This window comes from Canis lupus, chromosome 4, assembly GCF_003254725.2.
Source record: "Canis lupus dingo isolate Sandy chromosome 4, ASM325472v2, whole genome shotgun sequence".
NCBI classification, from domain to species: Eukaryota; Metazoa; Chordata; class Mammalia; order Carnivora; family Canidae; genus Canis; species Canis lupus.
The window spans coordinates 19826057-19850782 of record NC_064246.1 but is presented as its reverse complement, the minus strand read 5'-3'; the positions used below and the strand labels follow the sequence as shown (position 1 = coordinate 19850782).

The window sequence follows — 24726 nt, the reverse complement described above, 5'->3', positions numbered from 1 at the left end:
CCAACTAAAATTGAGAGAAAACCACTTCCCCCTGGGGGCAGGGAGCAGGTATCAGCGGCTGGCCTGGGCCAGCAAGACCTCTGGGCTTTTACTCTGAGCTGACTCAGGTACTGCCTGAAACCTGGATTGTAATGAGAGCCACCCTTTGGGGAAGTAAGCCACCTGCTTACTGTGAAACAGCGAATACCACAATTTCAGAGCAGACACAAAAGCAGCAGGTCTGTTGCCACTGCTTTTGGAGGACAGTTCCCCGCCCCCCCCCCCCCCCCCCCCCCAAAGAGTCTGTATTAGCAGGAAGAGAAAGAGCTATCTTCCTAGGGGAACAGTGTCTATTCTCCCTTTGTGTGTGTGGTCCCTTGGTCTATCATTTCCTCCTCCCTTCTTTTTTTTCTTCAATCAATATTTCTTGAGCATCTGTTTTGTGCTAGACACAATTCTACTATACTGGAGATACAGTAAAGAGGAAAATTCTGAATTCCTGGACTTGCCAAACAAGCAGCTAAGGACATAAAACTCTGGATAAAACAGGAGTTGAATGATACAACCAAGCCAGCCAGGGAAGATCTGGAGAAACTGCATTTGAGGCCAAGGGAGTAATCAGGGAAGAAGCCCCAAGGTGGGGGTAAGCATGGGAAGTGGAGGAGGAGCATCCTTTTGAGGGGGCAGCAGTACGAGATGATGTCAGAGAGGTGGGGTCACCAGCTGAAATCCTTCTTCCTCCAGAGCATGGTAACATCTCTCTGCTCTGAGCTCCTAATGGTACTAATCATGTACTGCTTCATGCCTAGGACAGTGGTCCCAGCTTTTCTGATCATATACTGCTATCAGAAAAAAAAAGCAAAGTACATACTCATATATAAATGTTTTTATATTTTGTATACTATAAATAGATCCTAGGATAGAATTTTTTTTTAAATGAGGTAAAATAAGTATCAGCAGAATTTCTAATCTTTTCACATATTCTAATGGACTATCTTGTGTGCTGTTTGGAGACCATAACCCTGGTTTACTACTCAGGGTTAGTTTTCTGATGTGTTGGGTCTTATCTCCACAACTGGATTGTGAATTCCATTAGGCTAATGGCTGTCTTAACCCTGATGTTGTCTGGCACAGGACTGAACAGATGGAAATAGTAATTACTGGTGAACACACAGACAAGGAGGCATCAGTGTAGAGGGTCTTCGCTGGGATGCATAGGTTCTGTGACTTTGCTGTTGCCTAGATAAAAGATTCCTTGTACCCGTCAGGGTTCAACCAGGGAAACAGAGCCACGGTGCAGATTATGGAAGAAGGAACTCATTACAAAGGTGACGACTTACACCAGGAAGGAGCTAAGAATGCAAGGGTCCAGCAAGGGTTGTTGAAGCATCAAATAATAGTCACTAAGCAGCCCTTGGCTTTGGTGAAAGAGTGAGAGCTTGCACGGAGGTCTGGAAGGCATGTATATCCAGCCACTGAAATAACACTGGGTGGGTAGGTATTGCTCAGTAGAGCTGGCAGTCAGGAGGGGAGAGTAGATACACAATGAAAAAGTTCAAGAACAAACTGGAATCCACTTGCACCTCTGTGACTATCTTTCATGGCCTCTAACCTATAATGATGTTCAGAGCATGGTGGCTTCTCTTCTGCTTCCCAAAGCTCACGTAACTTCCTTTTGCCTACCTCAAATCCAGAACTATACAGGGAAGGGCACTCTGAGAAACACAGCTTCTGGCCCAAATTTACCATAGAACAGTGCAGCACATCCCTCAGATTGATTCCCTTTGTTCTGCTTCTAGACCCATGAAAAGAAATCATGATTATTGACTTGTCTTCTCAAATACCTCCGTTCTAGGAAGGGAAGGCCCTGGATGGTGAATGCAAATATTCCAGTCACTGGAAAAATAGAGCATCCCCTGAACATTAACACTTTAAAATATGTGTCTGTAACCATAAAATTGAACATCAAACTATAATGAAATCACCAAACTTACTGCCCAATAAGGTTCTGAGCAACAAAAGGGAAGAGGAACTCCTTTGAATTTACTCTTCTCTCCCTGCTCCTGTTCTCTCTATGGAAAAGCAGGAAAATAAAGCAAAAATGAGCAGAAAGGAGGGGTGGCTAAGCCACCCGGGCTGCCCGAAACTGAACTGCCATAGGTCATTCTATTTACCCAAACAAGCACCTATACTGCTTTAATTGTATGCCAAGCACAGATCTAAGTGTTTACAAAGAGTAACTATCCAATTCTCATACCAGTCTGTAAGATTGGCTCTATTATTAACCCTCTTTTTAACAAATAAAGTTAAGAGGCATAGAGAAGTTAAGTAAGTTGCCCAAGTTTGTACAGCTGGGATTCGCACATGGCTAACTGTAGCTTTATGTGTAAAAGATTAAAAAATTATTCCTTAAGTTCATTTTCATTATCATTTGTAAAAACTATTCACAGCATGGAGTATTAGCTGTCATTTATTTTTTTAAAAGGTTTTATTTATTTATTCATGAGAGACACAGAGAGAGAGAGAGAGAGAGAGAGAGAGAGGGAGGCAGAGACACAGGCAGAGGGAGAAGCAGGCTCCATGCGGAAAGCCTGACGTGGGACTTGATCCCCAGTCTCCAGGATCACACCCCAGGCTGCCGGGCGGCGCTAAACCGCTGCCCTAGCTGTCATTTAAAGAGTGACTTTCTTAGGGACCAGGCAGGGTCCTTTATAGCTAGAGTCTCATTTAATGCTCTCTACTGCCCTGTGAGGTAGGTATCATGATTCCACTTTGCAGATGGAAAAATAGAAGTGATTTGTGCAAGAGCACAAAGCTAGTTGACAGGAGACACAGGACTCAAAACTGACTCCAAAGATGGTGTTTACACCAGATGCTAAGAGGAGGCTAAGATCCACGATGGAGAAGAGTGAATGTGGAGCCCAAACCATGCAAGTCAGTCTGGTTCATGGCGATGAGAAACCAAATTAGACTGTCCAGCCAGAATTTTCAAGCAGTATGTGAAGTGATGAGGGTTGGAGAATCACCTGGGGCACTAAGGTGAGCCCATACTTTCTGGAGATAGGTAATCATGTCTGGAGCCTGGTACAGGAACCCCTGTATCCTTGTCATCTTTCCTCTAAAATAGTGTTTCTCCTATTTTTCTACTCCTACAGGTGTAAGCTCTTTCTATTCTCTGCCCCCCCCCCCCACCTCACCCTGCCCCATCTCCATCTGCCAGTTTTGAAATCAGGCCAACCCTGAGACATACAGTAACTGCCAGTTCACCTGGTAGGATCATACCCTCAGTATAGAAACATTGTGGAAGTTTCTGACATGCATGTTCTTCTGGCTCAAATGGCTGTATTTTTTAGTAAGTAAATTGCTTCTTTGCAATTTTGCATTCAAAATGTGGAGCTAATGAGTATATTCTTTACAATATGAGGGAAAGCAAATCCTTTATATGGGTTATTCAGTAGGAATGCACTCTTTCTGATTAACATCTATCATTTACCTAATTTATTTTTCTAGCCATTCCATTTGTGTCATTCATTACCTTTTATTGACTAGGCACTGTGCTAGAAATTAGGATTATATATATATATATTTTTAAAGATTTTATTTATTTATTCATGTGTGAGAGAGAAAGAGAGAGAGAGAGAGAGAGAGAGAGAGAGAGAGAGAGAGAGGCAGAGACACAGGCAGAGGGAGAAGCAGGCTCCATGCAGGGAGTCTGACATGGGACTCGATCCTGGGTCTCCAAGATCACGCCCTGGGCTGAAGGCGGCACTGAACTGCTAAGCCACCCGGGCTGCCCGAAATTAGGATTATAAAATAAATAACACTCTCTGTTAAGCACAAAATTTCTAATTTTATTACTGAAACCTTTACTATTGGCTTGTCTGACTTTGGGAAGTCACTGGTGGATCTCAGTTGCCCCACTGTAAACTGAGTAGCTTGTATTAAGTGATCTTGTAATTTGAAAGCCTCTAAAATCAAAGGATATAGGAGATTTTAATACAGTCATTAAGTTGCTTAATACCCCTGAGCATAGTGTTTAGTTTCTATATCTCACTGTCTCCTTTATAAAATATATGGGAGGTACTAGAGCAGGTTTGAAAAAGTGTATTCCAAGGAACTTTGTGAAAGGTTTTTCTAGGAAAAAAGCGTTCTGTGTTCAAAAAGGTCTAGGTTTCTGTACCTTAGGACTTTGCAAAAACTTTACTATACCAATTTTGCTTCATGCTTCTCCAAGGAAGAGATAGTGGATATGTTTCCCAAACTTACTTGACAATGAAATCCTTTCTCCAATACCCTCTTTGTAGTACTAATAAATTGTCCTTCAGAATACATTTGGGAAATGTCTTACTGTACACACTATATGCCGCCTAAGGCCCTTTTATTACAGTAATATTTTCTATCCTGGATCGATTTCACGTCATAGATATCTGTTCGTTTATGTTCTTATGTGCTGTGTGTATACTGGTATTTTTCCTTTTTCTCTTCAAATTGTGCTATTGATTCTCTTGGTGCACAGGCTATAATCTCTCCAAACATTAATACGTGGCCTGAAAGATCATGCATCTTTTATTTATTTATTTTTTTAATTATTATTATTTTTTTTATTTGTGATAGTCACAGAGAGAGAGAGAGAGAGAAGCAGAGACACAGGCAGAGGGAGAAGCAGGCTCCATGCACCAGGAGCCCAACGTGGGATTCGATCCCGGGTCTCCAGGATCGCGCCCTGGGCCAAAGGCAGGCGCCAAACCGCTGCGCCACCCAGGGATCCCTCATGCATCTTTTATAAAAAATATTTATTTATTTATTAAAAATCATGCATCTTATTAGCAGTTTGATCAGTAGTACTCCAGAATAAGTGCATAGTATGTTTTGTGGAGGAACATTCCAAAGAGTATCACAGAAGAGGCTCCTTAGGGGAAATGGATGAGATAAATGAACATGAAAAATAATAGGATTAATAGGGCAGATTTCCATAAAAATTCAAAAAATATATTTGACATTTTGATGATGAAATAACTGTCTTTCCTATCACAGGACTACCATTCCTGACTAAGACTATCAGGACTCAGAGTAACAGAGCTGAGTGGCTCCACACAAAAGTCTGTGTTCAACATCTGTCACACTGGATATCATTAGTGTTCAATCGCATCCTATTGTCTTCGTGTTACTCAACTTCATTTCACTGTCATTGCTTCAGCTGGGGTTAATCAACTATTTATGGGAAGACTGGACTTGGGAGTCAGAGCATTCACAATAGGATTTTAGTCTGAGGCAATGGTGAGGGAAGAGAGTTATAGTAAGAGGACTGATTGTGAGTTTGTTGAAAACTGAATTAAACAAAAAATATCTGAGAAATATGCTGATATAATCCGTATTTCAAAAGGAGAGAGACATACTTGGTATTCCTGAAGATTCCAGAAATGATCCTGGCTTGAATCTATTTGGAGCTGGTTTCTTTGCCACTTTACTCTTCCTTACGAGCTAGAAAAAAGCTGTGATGAGAGAATCAAGTTAATGGGTTCTCTGTATAAATCAGATCATTATCAATAGTGGAAATCATTCTTTGTTATTGTTCCTGAGGACAGCTTATATAACTGAAACATTCACAGAGTGTGAAATATTTACAGTTTTATGGGGGGGGGGGGAAATTCCTTCACTAGGACTTATTCTTTTATTTTATTTTCTTATTTTTTTGGACTTATTCTTTTAAATCTCACAAATTACTTAGACGTTTCCATTTTGCACATATATGTGCATTCTGATTGGTTTTATTAGATTTAAATGTCAAATTAAATAATAATCATCTCAATATATGTACCCAAAACATCTATGAACCTCTTTCAAGGGAAACGGAGTATAAATCTTGAGTTAATTTGCCTAAGTATCCAAACTCATGCAATCCAACTATATAATCAGAAAAATATTTTTCGATATACCATTAATATCTTTTGATATGTTACAATAAATTATTCTGCAGAACACAGCCAAATCATTTGCACAGTAAAATTCCAGGTCTGCAATATTAGGACCTGCTCACTTGTCCCGACTTACTTAATAGCTAGAATAAAAATGTCAATACATTAGGCCAGCATTAACCAAAATTGTCATACATCTTGACAAAGCTAAATCTTCTTGAGCTTCTAATATAGCTCATTAATTCCGAGACCAACATGTTCACACAAATAATTTCCAATAATTTTAAAACATCGGTCCCGTTTTTTTTTTTTTTGATATGTAAGCTGCCCGTCGATATGGGAAAAGATGGACCCAGCTCTTTCCCCACCCCCACCCCGCTATTCTTTCGGGGACAGCCAGGCCACTCCAGATGGTGTGTTACTGTTGGACATAGCTTTGGAGGAACTTCAACAGACGAAGGCTGTAGTGTCAGGATTTTGCTGTGCGTCGTCCCCCTTCCCCCCTGCAGTTCCCAGGGTAGGAAGGTGCTGAGATGGAAGCCGAGGGACGCCCGCCCACCTGCCACCACCTGTTCCCTCCCTCCGCCCTCGGCTATAAATCCTCCTCCTTCAAAGCTGCATCCAGCAACTCTCCAACAGCGACTGCGGGGGGAAAAAGCGCTCCTTCTCCCTCTCTGAGCATCTGGAAAGATCTCGTCTTCCTGAAAAAAAGAAGTCTCGTGCTTTCCCAGAGGACCCGAAAGACCCTGCCCAAACCGGCCACACCAAACTCCGCAGCAAGAAGGTTCCCTTCTCTTTTTCCAACTTCACGTTGGGGGAAAGAATGACTTTGTCTTCAGCACCTTAGTTTCCCCCTAAACTCGAGCAAGCGGAGAGACGTCAATCTGGTTTATCCAGTACCGCGAGGCGGGGTGGCGCGCTCCCCACTGTAAACTCTGACTCCACGCAGGTCGGCTCCGTGCATGACTTACTCGCTCAGCAGAGCCACGTTGGGGAAGCGGCTCCGTAGACCGGCTCGCGCGCAGGCCCCGAGCGGGCGAGCGAGCTCAGCGCCCCGCTCCCCGCGGCCGGGGGATGAAGTCCTGCAAGCCCGGGTCCCCCGCGGCGGGAGCGCGCGCCGCAGCCCCGTGCGCAGGCGGCGCCCAGTGCGCCGGCGCGTGCGCGGGGGCCGGGCGGCTGGAGAGCGCGGCGCGCAGGCGCCTGGCGGCCAACGCGCGCGAGCGCCGCCGCATGCAGGGGCTCAACACGGCCTTCGACCGCCTGCGCAGGGTGGTGCCCCAGTGGGGCCAGGATAAAAAGCTGTCCAAGTATGAGACCCTGCAGATGGCGCTGAGCTACATCATGGCTCTGACCCGTATCCTGGCCGAGGCCGAGCGATTCGGCTCGGAGCGGGACTGGGTCAGTCTCCACTGCGAGCACTTTGGCCGCGACCACTACCTGCCGTTTGCGGGCGCCAAGCTGCCGAGTGAGAGCGAGCCCTACGGCCAGAGGCTCTTCGGCTTCCAGCCGGAGCCCTTCCAGATGGCCAGCTAGGGCGCCGGGCCTGCCAGGGTGCGATGCCCGGGGACGGAGCTCCAGCAGGTGGCCTCGGATGCACCCTTAGGATAAAACAGCAGACTCTCAGGTTGCTTTTATTTGCATCACCGGTCTTACGGACACGATTTTATTGCCTTTCTCTTTCCTCTTTATTAGTATCTTGTAGATTTCATTAATGGATCTTGTGAATGGTTTTGATTGCTGTGAAAATAATGCCCCCTCCTCCCTTTTTTTTGGGGGGGGGGACTACTTTGAGGGAACACAACTTTAAAAAAATAGGATTAGGCTATAATGCAGTTTCAGTCCTCCGAGAAACGATCAGCTTCTTAAACTTTGTGAGTCTGACCTGTTCGGATGAAGTTGGAATATCCATCACTTGTGTGTGCTTAAAACAATTACCTTCCCGTCGTGTAAATGTATTTATGCTTAGTGCATTGTGTGTGTATGCATGAAGTAGTTCATACTTTCCTTTTGCTAGAGTACATGGGCTAGAGTCTCTGTATTTTTTAATGTATACATTATTAAAAATAGATTTTGTAATATATAAATAAAAATGTGGGTTTGTTTTTCATGCCAAGTGCCCTGCTAGTTTCCTGATGGCAATAAAGGCCTGTTTGGGAGCGATGGTATTGAGTGCTTCCCTGAGTAATAAAGATGTTGAATGTTTAAATTTAATTGCATCAATTGGCAAATGTGCCCTTTTGTAAAAAAAAAAAAAAAAAAAAAAAAAAGGACAAGCTGATGAGAGTGTACAAGTAATTAATTTGAGAACTTTCTCTGTGAACCTGGAAATGTAGATATATTTTTCATGGTTTTTTAAAGATTAAATTAGTCAAAATAATATTTAGCTTTTAAGTAAGTAGATACACAATTCCTCAATATTTTATTTAAGCCAATTACTACTAATTCCTTACAAGTACCCAAAATACATATTTGTTCCTATATAGGAATATATACTTTTTTTAAAAAAAAGATTTTATTTATTCATGACAGACACACACACACACACACACACACAGAGGCAGAGACACGGGTAGAGAAGCAGGCTCCATGCAGGGAGCCGGTCGTGAGACTCAATCCAGGGTCTCCAGGATCACACCCCAGGCCGAAGGCGGCACGAAACCGCTGAGCCACCAGGGCTGCCCTATATAGGAATATATATATGTTAATATTATATATATAAATATGACCAGCACAGAGAAATCTTAAAATGTTGCTTATGTAAGTGATTTCTGATTAAAAGGAGCAAAAAGGGCATCACTACCATCAAAGCTAATCAAGATTAGAGCAAAATAATATGCATGGTATTGGTATTTGAATTACTTTTATAAATTTGCTTAACCATTGGATGAATAAACCAAACCCTTAAAATAAAGAGTGACTTGGTGGTCATCAGCACTGCACGCATTATTAGAAGGAATAATAATTAGAAATAATAACTAGAAAAGGCAGGACTCTTAAGTTATGTGTGCATTTGGCAATTTTCACAAGTCAACAGGAACAACAGTGACATCCCCCAAACTTATCATGGATTCCAATGCCTAACATCAGATGCAGCCACCTAGTCGCAATTTATCTTATAGAAAGTCTCCATTGTATTTTTACTTTCTTAGTTGTCCCTAATTATCAAAATCCATTTGGTTTGTAATGAGTGAAATTGTCTTCCCTAGGGCATAAATGTAAACTTATAAAATCACAAGTGTTATATCTAGAAAGCTTTGAGAAGCCAATGCTGCATTTCCCTTTCCTTCTGATATTTGAAACTGAGGAGGCTCAGGACTTTGCTTCCTCACTACAAATTAGAGACTAAAACATTTAGGCTCTTAGAAGACACTATAGCTCACACTACGCAGCTCTAGAAGAGATGATGCCAGGGCTTCTTTCTGGCCACACTCCACACTGCAGTGTGCACTTGAAGGAATGGCAAGTCTCTGGGCATCTGCCTTCTGTACTCGTTGGGCATAATAATTTATTATTTAGACTCAGAATGCTTTGTTAATAACCCAGTAAATTTTTAGAGTTTGAGAATGAGTAAATTCAGTACCAAAAAATGTATTAATCAGGAAAGTTCTCAAAAATATAGTAAGATGGAGTCATTTTTCCGGTAGAGTTTATATCCCACTCTCTAGACTATAAATGCCTTGTAAAAGAGAACTGTGCTTTTCATTTTTATTTCTGTAGAGGGATAGAATAAACTCTCAATAAATATTACTTTTTTGTTATTAACAGTAATTTCTTAATGAAATGGAACAATTTAATTAAAATGGTGGCGTTCTAATCCCATGCTTTTTCTTCCTCATCCCCATTCTCCAAAAAGAATGGGAATCTATCTGTTAAATATTTTGTCTATGACTGCCTGTTCTGTGTTTCTGAAATCTCTGGAAGCAATTTATTTACGTATTTTTTTTAAGATTTTATTTATTTATTCATGAGAGACACAGAGAGAAAGGCAGAAACACAGGCAGAGGGAGAAGCAGGCTCCATGCAGGGAGCCCGATGTGGGACTCGATCCCAGGACTCCAGGATCACACCCTGGGCGGAAGGCAGGCGCTAAACTGTTGAGCTTCCAGGATCCCCTCTGGAAGCAATTTAGTTCTTACCAAATCCCTAAGCTATCCACCCCACTTGATGTACTATTTTTTCCTGGAAGACACTTGAGGGAAAAGTAAATGGATCTCAGTGAGCAAATCCAGTCTTTGATAAAACTCCAAAAACTATACATTGGGAAATCCATTATGATTTATGTAGTAGAACTTGGATAGCACAAGCATAAAATCTTTTTGAAGTTAAGATTTGTATGTTATTATTATTTTTTAATTTTTATTTATTTATGATAGTCACACACAGATAGAGAGAGAGAGGCAGAGACATAGGCAGAGGGAGAAGCAGGCTCCATGCACTGGGAGCCTGACATGGGATTCGATCCCGGGTCTCCAGGATCGCGCCCCGGGCCAAAGGCAGGCGCCAAACTGCTGCGCCACCCAGGGATCCCTAGATTTGTATGTTATTATACATAACAGATTGTAGATTACCAAAACACCTAAGAGTTGCTACAGTATTCTATATTGTCCACCTTTGAAAAATCTGTGTTCTTTCTAATTTGACAACAGGACATATTGAAATTGAAAAATATTCTTTTACCTGGGCTCCCTTTTATAAAAAAATCAACAAATATTATCAAGCACCTACCCACATCCAGGCTTACTCAGCACCACTCTTGTCCTTGGGTGTGCAGCCAAGAAGAACACAAATATACTAATCAATAAGCAGAGACTTTAAAAAGACTTTAAACAGAGTATAGCTGAATGCTTTAACAGTGTAGTACCACTAACATATGCCATTAGAACTCTTAAGAGGGGACATTAAATAATAAAAGAAGACTACCCTGGGCAGGTTTTCAGTTTGATCAGTTATACATTTGGGCTCTTCCTAGGTGCTAGCTGGAGGCTGAATCCCCAAACCCCAGGGTCAGAAGTCTTGAAGAACCATATATGAAGAGAGCTATCAAGTTGGGAAAGGCCAACCAAGCCAGTGGTTCTCAACCCTGTCCACTCACCAGAATCATACCTAGAAGTCTTGAAAAAAATACCAAGTCTGGGACCTCCAGTTCAAGAATTGATTTAACTGCTCCAAGGTGAGACTTGGGCGTAGATAGTTTAAAATTCTCCCCAGATGATTGCTGTCATTATTAAGAACCACTTAACTACAAAACAAAACAAAACAAAACAAAAAACAAAAAACACTTAACTGAACAATGTGTACTGTGACATCACTAAGATGACACCACTTACCTCATTACCAGAAACTATATTGACTTCCAACTTTTGGTATTTGCAGATATTAAGAAGGATCAGGCTATCTTTCATAACATCCAATACAACCAGCTTCTTAGTTATTGAGGTGGCCTTTGTACTAATGAAGATCTAAAATTTCTGTTAGATATGAGCCAGATAGAATGTATTTGGGTTGTGGTTAGTAGAACTGTAGAATTCAACAATTAAGGCTCAGTTACTTAAATTTTGCCATCTTACAGTAAAAGCAAAGTGTTGTTTTTGGACTGAATTTGGCTAACCTCTGCTCTCTGCTCAGGCATCACTAAAGATACCTCTTTTTGCTACCTATGGGTGAAAACAATTTCACCCATAACAATTTCAAAGTGATCAAAATCATAAACATATGGTCTGTCTTCTTACATGGGTATAAGTCATGAATACAAGTGGGTACAAGCTTTAACAATTGTTTTATTGAAGTAACACAGGTCTTTGAGATTGCTATTTTAAACTGGCAGTGTATCCAAAAAATACCTGAGCTGAAAGAAAACCACTGAGAACAAGAATTTACCTATCTCACTACATCATCTGGATCCAAAATACAAAGCAAAACAAACCCAACAATTAATTGAGAATAAATAAAATTTTATTTAATGAATAAAGAAACAGTCCATCACATCCTCTAAATTGCTTTTTAAAATATCCAGGTTTAATTAAATACTGGTTCTTAATTCTTATTTTTTCTTCTTCTAATTGCAAAATTTCCAAACAAAAACAACCCCCAACAAACAGTAACAATGTCATGGAGATGACTGGTCTACCAGAATACAGTACCATATACCTTCTGAAGAAAGACAGTTTTTGCTCACAAACATTTGGGCTTAAGCGATCACTTGTTTTCAGTTCCACAGAATATCTAACATGCACGATGCAGAAGAACAGGAAAAAAAAGCCAAGATCCGTTAATTGCTTTTAGTAATGGAAACAAAACATACAGTTTATGTATTTCACACATTTCAAAATGGTTGCTATAATGGTTTCGCCATTAGGATTTCAATAACCAAAAATATACTTTAGAAAATAAGTTGACTCAAGCTTCCTAAGATGGAAGCACACCATGTTTGTAAGAGGTGTCTCTTGATTCTGATTGAATTATATTAGCTGTGGGTGCTCTATACCTCAGTTGAAGCCTGTGTGTACATGCCTGTGGGCATACGTACATCCTTTGTCAGTCCTCATGGTTGAAATGAATCATTGGGGTTAAATTCAGACTTGATGAGCTGAGAATGCAAAAATAGAGGCCAAGAGCTATGCTCATTTTTGTGGATCCGTATCTGTTATCCTAAAGTTGATTCATTTCAACATAAAGCCATTGATGTGCTAGCATGGAACGTTTTTATCACTGGGGTCTTGAATAGTACAATGAAGTTGACCTAAACTGCTTAAGCCAGAAAAGAATACAAGAACTCCTTTGCTCTTTCTTTGTGAGCTGCAGAGTCATTATTTCCACTAGCTTCATTGTGGACACAGGAGTCAGAGTTCCTGTAGGCTATTGTACCTATGCCAAAATAAATGTTTCTGGAATCTGCCTGCAGAAAGTGGATGGAATATTTCTTGAATTCATTTGATTTTTTTGTTAGATTCTTTTTTTAACTGCATACTATCTTGGAAGAAGATTTCACCATTATGTACTACAAAATAGTGGGGCAGGAGAGAAATGTGAATCTTTAAAGCAAATTTACTTACTTTGGAGAAAAATATTTTAAATGCTTCCTAGGGAATAAAAAACTGCTATTACCATTTTTTCAGTCTCTAAAGTAAATTCTTCATAAATATTTGTTTATCCATACTGGGAAAGTTTCAATCAAGTATTTTGTTTATTTTACAGGTAAAGAAACAGACCTCAGAGTTATGGAAAAATCAGAATGTGTCTGAAATTCATCTGAGTTATTAAAATCCCCCCTGAATTCCTAGAAATCTACCTAAGAATTCCTAGAAATAAAGAGCTCTCCTAATGCTATGAAGTATTTTATAGATTTTCTATCTTAACAGAAAGGTAACAAAGAGAGGAGGTTAGGTTCAGAAACTTAATGCTAAAGATTGGAAAAAGTAAGTGAAAATCAGAATAGAAGATAAGGTGTCTCTGAAATGAAAATACTGAAAAAGTAAAATTTAATTTATCTACGTGTGTTAAAAAATGCAATTGCATGCAAATATGCAAATGGTTTAATTTGAATTATTTTAGGGTTTTAACTCTCCTTAAACACAGTAAAACCATTATACTCTGTACACATACACATTTAGTAATCCTTTGGTAGTGACTGCTATAGTCAATAAATACTAGCATATAGTTTGCTGAATTCTTGCATTGTTAATTATGGGAAAATTACAAGAATCTGCTAGTTTGCAGATAACACTGAATCTGTGAGAAACATCAGGTTCTTTGGAATTTTGGAACATTGAGTAATTCACTCTTACCATACTATATGAAAGTAACATGTTTCTTATGGGTATTAAAACACCTCTTTTTTGAGGGGCACCTGGGTGGCTCAGTCAGTGGTTCAGGTCATGATTCCAGGGTCCTGGGATAGAGTCCAGCATTGGGCTTCCTGCTCAATGGGGAGTCTGCATCCCTTCCCCAATGCTCTTTTTAAAAATATTTTATTTTTAAGTAATCTCTACACCCAACATGGGGCCCGAACTCACAACTCCATGATCAAGAGTTGCATGCTCCACCAACTGAACCAGCCAGGCATCCCAAAACATCTCTTGTTGTATCTCCATTAATTTCCAGTCTAAACTCATCAAGCCTCTCCACCCTCATCTTTCCCATGGTTGAAATGAATCATTGGGGTTAAATTTTATTTTATTTTATTATTTTAGAATGAATTTTTATCTTAGAGTGTTAAAGAACATACTATAAGAAGTCTAGTGGATTTGCTGATATTTTAGGAAGATTAAAACCTAGTTATCTTTCTGTTGGTATTTAACCAACTTATAATTCATGTTGTAATTTATACAATTTGGATAAGAACAATTTTTAAAAATCATTTAAGTGTCAAATATATTCGTACATTAAAAAATTGGTTGAATCATCATCAAAAAATCATCTTTAAACCTGGAAACTAGAACTGTTTTCTTTATATTAAAAAAAATACATTTATTTCAGCCTTAAAATATTTATTGTTAAATCATATTGAAATCTTTTAATTTTTCTTATTAGGGAAACATTTTCTGTCCACTCATGTTAAAATATTCTAGCAAATTTGTGTTTATAGGCCTCTACATTACAGCCATTCTCTTTATGCTTACTCTCAGCATTTACAGCACAATTCTCAGAGGATTGAAAAGTGTGTTCTTTCTCTATTTCTTGCAATTCCAAGGCTATTGCGTTTTGGAGTTTAAGGTGGCCATTATTTACATGTTAACAAAAGGCAGCCTGTTTATCATTCTATATTACCAAGTATGCTAACTAATAGAAATAAGAGGCAAACATATTTTCAACAAATATGCATTTTTTTTGCACTGCACAGATTTTTAAAAACATAGTATTAGCAACTTTTTTAGCATACTGATGACCACTGCATTGTCAAAGTTTAGAAGATGCTTGGCATTCTTCAAGCAATGTTTCAGCAATTAACTTTCTGAAATATTGATCCACATAAAACAAGAAAAGGCAATTAGTGGTAAAAAGGACTTCAACAAGCTTATTGTAATCTAAGTAACTGTTTGTCTTACTGGTAAGGCACATTGATTTTTCTACTAAACCATCAGCAGAGATACTTTGAGACCAGGTTACCCAAGGACCCTTGAAGGGACCTTGAATAAAGGTCATTAGAAATTTGCCTTTGAGTTTACAACCAACTTAAAAATGGCCCTTATACAGACAGACTTAGGCCAGGATCTCAGCTTGGAAGGTACTTTGGGAGTGTGTGGGGAGGAAGAGGACAGAAGGAAGCTGTGATCAACAACAACAATTTGGATGTCTGATCCAGTTAGTTTTCTAGACCTCTCCCAACCTGATTTTTTTTTTTTTTACTTTGTCAGCAATTCTGTCAATTAGAAGTTGATAGGAATTAAAAGGCAGCTGCTTTAAAAAATGCAGCCCCTCTGTGAAGTTAAAAGACTCTCTCAGGCATTCAGAATTTGTTCAGTTGGACTGCTTTCTTCTCACCATTGGGCCAAGATGCCTGGAACTGGAGTTAGGTCATTTTGGAGCATGAAGCATGCTGAAAGGCTGAGATGGGATGTGTTACCATAGAGGGGGAGCACAGGGCATCTAGGGAGAAAAACACAGAATGGGGGATAGATGCAGAAAGGACCTTCGACACATGTTAGCTTTGACACATCATAGATACAAAAAAAGGAGGAAGTCGTCTCTCTTCTTTTATTGGCTAATTTGCCTGGATCCTGTTCTTGGGACCATAACCTAATCAGGGGTAATAAATAGTATAACTCAGTCATGAACTGAATGGACTTTACTGAGTCCACTTGGGAATCTAACATTGGGTGTTATGTGTGTAAGGAAATATATTCTGAGTTTTAAACAACCAATTTGTAAGCGAACATTTGGCAAGCAACCCATTTATCATTTGAAGATTATCCAAATTAACCTGTCTCTACAAAAGTCAGTTTTTGACTCCTCTGGGAGTTATTCTCCGTGGTAAGTTTAATTCAGAGCTCTGGCTCTATCTACTGCTCGTCTCTCAGCCATTTAATTTCTCATTGGATGCTTACAAAAATTACAGGAGGAATAAAGAGAAAGATGCAGTGATACCAGTTTCACTATTTGGTAATTCTGATGAAAGACCTTCCTTTAGTGAAGGGTGCTATGTTTCAAAAAGGTGCTATGTTTCATTTAAATGGTGCATTTTCTTTCTCTATTTCCCTTTTGATCCCCATTTCCATGACTAATCAAGTTATGAAAAGCCCTTCAAGTTGTTTGGAGAGAAAAGTGCTTATGGAACCTGTATGGCTTTTAGGAACAAAGGGCCAGACAAATTACACCAACTTTCCCTCTTTCCCTGGTCCATTTTTGCAGATTTTTGAGCTTCCTCTGGGGGTTCATGGATGCTACATGTTGCACAAAATAGTAGAGTCTAACAAGGCCAAAGCATGTGTTTATTTCTACTTTCTAGGCATGCTCTGCATGTGCCACAAGGGGGAAGTTATATTCTTCACCAGGGCCAAAACTACAGTTTTATGTCATCTGCATCCCTCCGGACTTTTCCGGGTGAGTGCTGAAATTATTCTTCTCAATCTTAGCTGTTCTTTGGAATCACCTGGGAAGCTTTAAAAAAATACTGATGCTTATACCACAATTCAGGGTTTGATTTGGGGTTGTGGCCTGGGTATTGAGATTTTTTTAAAGCTCCCCAGGAGATTCCGATATGCAGCCCAGGTTAAGAACCACTGCTCTAGACTCAATTCACTATATAGAAACATACTGACTTACATAACTGAATTTTAAAGTTCAATTTAGGTCAATGAATATTTATTGAGTACCTACTCTGTATAAGGTACATAACTAACTTTTGACACAGTCCATACCAACAGTAGCTAAAACCTAGTGTGGGCAAGACTGGCTAGTGCAAGGGGAGGGGGCAGGCAAGTATACAGAGGCTATGTTTTGTATAAAATACTACACAAGGTCATCTTCTTCCAGATTCAAGAAACTTGCTATAAGTTTTCAAAGAAAGTAGAATTGTATTTGGGTGGGGCCTGGGGGATCAGAAAATATTTTGCAGAGGCAGTGGCATTTCAGATGGATTGGAACAGACAAGATTGCCATAGGTGGAGGTTGGGGAGAGGACCTTCCAGGTAGAGCCAAAGAGAGTCATGTAGCTGGAAAGCAAGGGCCCGTGTTTGCTGCCATACTGGGTGTATCTTCTGAGGAATGGGTTGAAAAGCTTTGGGATCATATTGGAACAGGCTTTGAATATCATAGGGCAGAAGAGCTGGTACCTGATTTGGCTCCAGGAAGTGAATAGGGGTTTGAAATTGGAGAATAATATGAGTGGGGCAGTACTTCAGGAAGAAAATGCTGACATGGATCTGGGCTAGATTTGAGTGGGAGAAATGGCAGGAACTGAGGCAGAAAGGCCACTTAGAAGTCCTTTATTATGGTTGAAGTCAGAAATATTGAGGGAAATTAACAAAGTAATGCAAGTCTGTACTGTAGAACTACAGCAGGATGGAAAGAACAGGATGAATGTAAAAGAAATAATAGAGTTAGAATTAAAGGGATCTGTTAATCGATTGGCTAGAGGAAGCAAAAAATGACTTGGTTGCTTTTTATTTGGATTGCTAGGAATGTGATAGTGTCATTAATAGAAATCATGAAGCGAGGCTGAAGAATGGTTTATGAAAGGGAAGATGATGAACCTGATTTTGGATGTGTTGAGTCCAAATATATTCAGTAGAACCCAAATTTCTTATATAAGTATCCCTCATCATAATTGACTTCTAATGGAATTCTAAGAGCAAGGCACTGATTCGTGTGCAACACAGTGGAGGATTCTGCTTCCTAGGAAATATGGCACTATCTGGAGACTTTGGGTGGCCACAACCTGGGGATGGGCCACAATACTACTGGCATCTAGTTAGAGGCCAATGATGCTACCAAACATCCTACACTGCACAGGACGTCCCCTGCAATGAAGAATCATCCACCCCAAAATGTCAGTAATGCTAAGGTTCAGAAATCCTGCATTGACATAATCCAGTACCTGCACTTCAGGAATTTTTAGGTTTCTTATATTTTAGGTTAGACAGCGCCATCCAGTGGCCAAATTTAATATTTATCCTAATTCTCTGCTGGACACTGAAAGGCAGCAGATAAAAAGTATTCGGAAAGTGAAGACATATAGAGGAGAAAAATATCCTTTCTTGGGAGGACTCTTTAGGGTTTACAGAAACAGATGTGATGGGGAGGTCAAGTGTAGACTGTGAAGGGACAATTCTGCAGGTCTCTTTGGCTAGAAGATATTTCATAATAGAAGCCAATATGGAAACAGAACATTTTATAGGATGCATTCTGTATGAAACATATACTATTTCATTACAGTTACCTGTATTTTTAGTATTGTTCCTGAATACATGAAAAAAGGAAACCAAATCTAATAGTTTCACTGCATAATTGACTGAAACCTTTACTTCTTAAGGATGTAACCTATGGCATTTTATCTCATTAAGAAATAAGGATTGAAAATACTAAGATGATTTTAGAATCATAAAATATATCAGATGGAAAGTACTAGAAACTTCTATTTGATAAAGAATAGATTCCCGCCCCTCAAAGCAGCACTCTTTATGCCTTACATCTTACGTCCCGTACTAGATTGTAAGCTCCCTGAGGTCAGGGACTGTGTCTTATTCATAAGTCTCTAGCATAGCATCTTATACAGAGTAGACAAACAAATGATTTTTTTGAGTGAATGAATTTATTTTTTTTTTGTACTGGAAATCCTTGCCTCGAAGTGAAGAAAATTTCAAGCCTTTCTAAACAATTACTCTATTTGTTCATTTGAGTAAGATGCCACCTGAGGGTGCCTGAGAACACCAGACACTTGGGCATAAGGATGGTAACAGACATCTCCAATTCATTTCACAGGTGGGTCTGGAGCACACTGTGCTGTGATGACCATTCCCAGGGTAATTTTTGGACTGCTGTACGAATTGCAGATTTCTTTAATATAAGATTCATTCATCCAACAAATATCTATTGAATGTCTATGTGGTGCTAAGCACTCATTTAGGCACTGGGGATAATTGCAGTGAACTTGTCTAAAAATTCCTTAAGAGGCAGGTTTTGAATAGGTGGCTTAGAATAAAGATGCATATTCCCTTTTCCTTCCACTTTCCTGGTTAGCATGATATTTTCTATATAGAAAATGCAAACGAATGACCTCAAAAACAGTTCATACCTATTAAAGACCTCTCCTTCCACACCCACTGCTCTTCTAGGGCAAGTGAAAAACAACATTCTCCAATCACTTCCTCTCCTTGTTTGCATCTCTTCCTCCCTCACTGCCTCATACACTTCCAGACTTTTGGGGAGAGAGGAGTGGCAGATGATGACAACTCTTACGTATTTTGCAAGGGCAACTGAAGCTAGTAGTTTTAAAAGTGACCCCACAGATTTCTTTTTGGTTGGTTTACTAAAAACCTTTTCATTCTAGAATTTAGGATGTATAAAGTCAGAAAGAAAAACCACTCACCATTATATCCAAAAGAAAATGGTGCAGACAGACTAATGGGGCCTTGTTTTGGCTATAGAACAAGTGCACTGTGCAATATTGAGTGTTTCAGTGATTTTTTTTTTTTTTTTTTTTGTAGCTCAAGCACATTTTGGCACCTTATAATATGGCTCAGTACACTCAGGATAAGTAAATCAAAAGTGCTTCTCCACATTTGTGAGTTGTATGGCATGATCTCTTAAGGCTAAGTAGAAGCGGATTAAGTGAATCCATCAAAATGACTGCTATGGACGTAATTGATGATAGGCAATGGAGACCTCCCCACCTTTTTCCTTTGCATTGTTTGGTGAGTTGGTGATACCTAAGGTCACTACTGTCTAACCCCTTTCAGCCCAAGCATATGGCCCCTCATTGCTCCTAGTAGGGCCTAAATATCCCTAACATAGCAAGGGGCAGGGGAGCATGCTAGCTTTTTCCCAAAGCAGTGGATGACTTTATGACATCTTTGGTTCATCTGTATCATCTTCTCACATTTTTGTTGGAATCTTTAAAAGGCACAGCCCAAATCCTTCCCCCAGCTGAGACTGCAAGAGTCCACAGCCGACTTATTCAAAGCACTTCTTGCCAAGGGTCCAGCAGCATGAGAACTTACTCAAATCCAGTTGCTTGGAAACCACTGTGTCTGGCTTGTCCTCCTTCCCCCTCCACAGTCTGCCCCCATACACAGCTGGCACCCAGACATTCCTAAAGTTCATCACTCTCCACTACACTCCGCGAAGAGCATGAATACACCATTGAGCTTTCCATGGAGGAGAAGGCAGAGAAAATGTCAAGTCCTTTGCTGGTGAGGGATCCGTAGCGACTGCCACTGGGCCGGACGGACATGGGTGGTGGGATCTGCTGGTGCCATTGAGCTGGGAAATGGACCAAATAATATGTTACGATCAAAGGAATGCATTCTAGTGGGTACAGTGCGGGGATGTTTTCTGTTCTCATTCCAATACTTGCTGTGAAATATTATCCGGGTCTGAAATGTGTGATTTGCAAAAGAACAATAAAATCTTTCCTTCTCTGCCAGGAATGGGCAAATTGCACTTGGTGATGTCTTATACTCCTAATTCTGAAACCCACAATCTGGGACTATAAAAGTGGCTGACTAGGGTGAATTGTCAAAATATCTCCTCTTAGGTCCCCTCACACTGACCTAGTATGGGGTCTTCCAGGGACAGCGTAGAAAGAGCTGTAGGCTCTCAAGGAAGGTACCTCAGAAAGTAGCGACAAGAAACCTGAGGTAATGGCAGCCAAAAGATGGGTCCAGACCTCTGAGAAGTACCTATCCTATACCCTAATCACTCATCAACCACTAACTACCCACCACCCTAATCAGATTTTAATGAATTATAGCAAGAAGACTGAAAAGTAACTTATGTGCAATCAACCATGGTTCAGGGACATAAGAGCATCTGTTACAATTTCCATGTTCAGCAAGTATCGTCTAAAGGAGACCCTGTTTTTAGCAGAGGTGGTCCCTAGGCTTGAACACGGTCTGAATGAAAATATCCATCCAAACTGCTTTGTCTTTGCTGTTGTGTCTGATTCAAAAATTATCAAACAAGCTTCTGATTGTTTAGGTTTCCAGGGGCCCTAATGTGGAGAAGGGGGGAGCATCAGGTGGGGAACATGGATGCTCCAGATCCTAGAAAGCTATGGATCTATTTAGCATTCTGATTTTTAAACTGGACCTTTATTGATTTCCTTATTCAGTTTTTTAGAGTCTAAATACCTCTGACTGAATTGATAAGATCAAATTTTGAAAGCTACGAAAGTGAGGACAAAACTTCTAGCAATTCCACTGAAGAGTAGGCACTCAGTAAGGCCACAGTGAATAGTCCAGTCTCTGCTCCATACCTTTTAACCTCTTCTGTTAGAAGCCCTACTTTGGATGAGAGAGGGGACCCTACCTGCTATCCCTTAGACAGGCAGGAAGTGGTGGTGGTGGTGGTGGTGGTGGTGGTGGTGGTGGTGGTGGTGAGGGAGTAGGGGATTGATTTTAGCCTAATTCTTCCAACCCCCTTTTCCACTCCCAGGTCCCAACTGAGGAAATAGCACCCTATTGTTGGTGCTGCTCAATGGAGACAGGAGCCCGAGAGAGGTGAGCCCAGAAAAACGGAACTGGGAAGTGGAGGGCAGGATTGGGACAAGACTTATCAGTTTCAGGGCTTAATGGTACTGAGTTTCTTAGTTGGAGACCTATTTCCCTCTGTCATGGTGAAGTGGATGAAATGAATAAGGGACTTAGGTTAGGTTAAATATATCAATGGCCTCTCTCTCGCCCTCCCTCACCAGGGGAAAGAACATTAGAGTCAGCTTCCCTCACATTTGAATTTCTTTTCAAGTCCAAGGATAAGGGAAAAATCAGAAAGTTAATATATTTCCTCCAAATATTGGAGGAAAATAGCAGGCCAAGCTCTCTCCCGTAATGGTCCTAAAAAAGGGGTATACCTAGTATGCACTCATGAATAGCAGGGACCTCAGATTCTAGGCACAGTGACTCTTATTTACTATTCTAGTTAATCATGTTGAACCAGTAATGAATAAGAAATTTATTAATTATTGCATTATTTTTTTAAAAATAAAAAAATTTAAAGGAGAGGAAAAAAAAAGAATCACCCTTTTGAATTAAGGAATATGTCTCCAAAAATACCAGTTAATGTCAAAAGTATAGAGGAGAGGAGTAGGGTACATAAATACATTAATAAAGATTAAGTTGTTAAATTCTTTTGAAAATTAGAAACATGGCTCAAAGGAAAGATTCAAAAACCTGGATTTGCATCCTGGCTTTAGATACTTAAACTTCCAGAGTCTCAATTTCCTCAGCATTTAAATGAGGGTGACAACAATTGCAATACTTGTTTGGGAGGGCTAAAAGGTACCATTTTGTAAATTACAAGTCAGTATACAAACACCATTTGATATTTTTATTAGGACAGCTCTCTATTATAAGTCTGGTTGTGAGACTGGCACAATAAATATTTGTAGAGTGAATTAACAAATGAATGAGGACAGGAAAATTCTGCTGGGGGGAGGTTTGGCTGGGCGGAATGACAGGCAGTGGAGAGGGAGTTCCAATGGGTGGGTGGCCCATGGTATTAAGAAGACAGCAAGAGATGTTGGATGATCAGAAGCACAAACACAGTTAAACTCTGACACAGTTAACTCAAACACAGTTAAAACGCTGTAATTTCTAGTATTAAAAGACATTTTTTAAGAAGCTTAAGCTCATAGTAAAATGCAAAAGTGTACAAAAGCCCTGAGGTGATTAGGATGAAATGATTTTAAAAATCCATTGTTTAAGCACTAAATATAATCTAATCAATTCAGTATTGGAAACATATTATGCCTATCCTTAAAAAAATGTTTTTAAAGCTGCCTATCACACACAGATGTTTCACTGAAGACATTACACCTACCGTATATATCCAACCTCGCAGTGCACGACACGATACCAGCTTCATTCTTGGCTGACAACGTGTACCATCCAGCGTCGGATTTCTTGGCTGGCTGAATGAGGAGGCAGACATAGCCTGTTGTATCCTGGTGCATACTGGAGGAAAAAGAGTACATATCCATTGAATCTGGGGGCAGAAAAAGCCTGGAGCAGTTCAGGGCTCAGGGAAATTCTTGGGGCAAATCCACCAGGGCAGTGTTTCCCTTCTCCCTGACCTTACTGGGAGGGATAGGGCAATCAGCTTAAAGTAATTATCAGGGCACCTGGGTGGCTCAGTGGTTGAGTGTCTGCCCGCAGTGAGAGTGGACATCCTTGACTTATTCTTAACCTTAGGGAAAAGCTTTCAGTTTTTCACCATTGATTATGGTGTCTGCTGTGGGTTTTTCATATATGGGCTTTTATTATGTTGAGAATTTTTATCGCGAATACAAGTTGTACTTTGTAAAATGCTTTTTCTGCATCTATTGAAATGATCATATGGTTTTGTTCTTTCTCTTGTTTATGTGACATATCACATTGAATGATTTATGAATATTGAACCACCCTTGCAACTCAGGAATAAATCCCGCTTGATCATGGTGAATGATTTTTTTAATGTATTGTTGGATTTAGCTTGTTAATATTTTGTTGAGGGTTTTTGCATCTATGTTCATTAGAGATATTGGCCTGCAGTTTTTTCTTTTCTTCTCTTTTCCTTTCTTTCTTCTTTCTTTCTTTCTTTCTTTCTTTCTTTCTTTCTTTCCTTTCTTTCTTTCTTTCTTTCTTTCTTTCTTTCTTTCTTTCTTTCTTTCTCTTTCTTTCTTTCTTTTTCTTAAAAGGTCCATACTATCCAAAGCAATCTACAGATTTAGTGCAATCCCTATCAAAGTACCAATGGCATTTGTCACTGAACTAGAACAAATGATCCTAAAATTTGAATGGAACCACAGAAAACCCCAAATAGCTGAAGTAATCTTGAAAAGAAAAACAGAAATGGAGGTATCATAATCACAGATTTAAAGTTATACTACAAAGCTGTAGTAATCAAAACAGTATGATGCTGACACAAATATAGACCAATAGGTTAATGGAACAGAATAGAGTGCCCAGAAGTAAACCCACAATTGTATGGTAAATTAATCTTGACACAGGAGGCAAGAATATACAATGGGGAAAAGACAGTCTCTTCAACAAATGGTGTTAGGAAGACTGGATAGCTACATGCAAAAGAATGAAACTGGACCACTTTCTAACACCACATGCAAAAATAAACTCAAAATGGATTCAGGACATAATATGAGACCTGAAACCATAAAAATCCTAGAAGAGAGCACAGACAGTAACTTCTCTGACATTAGCCATAGCAACATTTTTCTAGATACATCTCCTGAGGCAAAGAAAACAAAAGCAAAAATAAGCTATTGGGACTACATCAAAATAAAAAGCTTCTGAACAGCAAAGGAAACAATCAACAAAACTAAAAGATAGCCTACTGAGTGGGAGAAGATATTTGCATATGACATATCTGATAAAAGGTTAGTATCCAAAAAATATAAAGAACTTAATACAACTCAACACACAAAAAGCCAAATAGTCCAATTTAATAATGAGCAGAGGACATGAGCAGACATTTCTCCAAGGAAGACATACAGATGGCCAACAGACACATGAAAAGAGGCTCAACATCACATCATCAGGGAAATGCAAATCAAAACCACAATAAGATATTTCACCTCACACCTGTCAGAATGGGTAAAACCAACACAAGAAACAATAAGCATTGGCAAGGGTATGGAGAAAAAGGAACCCTAATGCACTTTTGGTGGGACTAAAAACTGCTA

The 24726-nt window shown here is 39.8% G+C and overlaps 2 protein-coding genes across 7 annotated transcripts in view; one reads left to right on the top strand and one right to left on the bottom strand.

Annotated features, from left to right (window-relative positions):
- The first annotated feature begins 6968 nt into the window (after positions 1-6968).
- Positions 6969-23489, top strand: ATOH7 (atonal bHLH transcription factor 7). Of its 2 annotated transcripts, XM_025434505.3 has the most exons (6): positions 6969-7518; positions 10864-11064; positions 16339-16433; positions 19538-19744; positions 21486-21550; positions 22842-23489. In XM_025434505.3, the coding sequence occupies exon 1, from the start codon at positions 6969-6971 to the stop codon at positions 7425-7427; it is 459 nt and encodes a 152-aa protein (XP_025290290.1). In that variant the 3' UTR covers positions 7428-7518; positions 10864-11064; positions 16339-16433; positions 19538-19744; positions 21486-21550; positions 22842-23489. The 2 variants fall into 2 exon arrangements, with proteins under 2 accessions (XP_025290290.1, XP_025290289.1); XM_025434504.3 differs by having other exon boundaries at positions 13089-19744.
- The window catches only part of MYPN (myopalladin), a 110074-nt gene continuing 97172 nt past the window's right edge, over positions 11825-24726 (bottom strand). For all 5 annotated transcript variants that reach the window (XM_025434502.3, XM_035715365.2, XM_035715364.2 and 2 more), the window contains 2 exons: positions 22869-23002; positions 11825-20312 (listed from right to left, as the gene is read on the bottom strand). In XM_025434502.3, coding sequence (XP_025290287.1) covers positions 20143-20312; positions 22869-23002 — 304 coding nt within the window. In that variant the 3' untranslated portion in view covers positions 11825-20142. The remainder of the gene's footprint in view (positions 20313-22868; positions 23003-24726) is intronic.

Coding starts and splice junctions, on each gene's coding strand:
- ATOH7 (XM_025434505.3), top strand. CDS start 6,969: ATGAAGTCCTGCAAGCCCGGGTCCCCCGCGGCGGGAGCGCGCGCCGCA.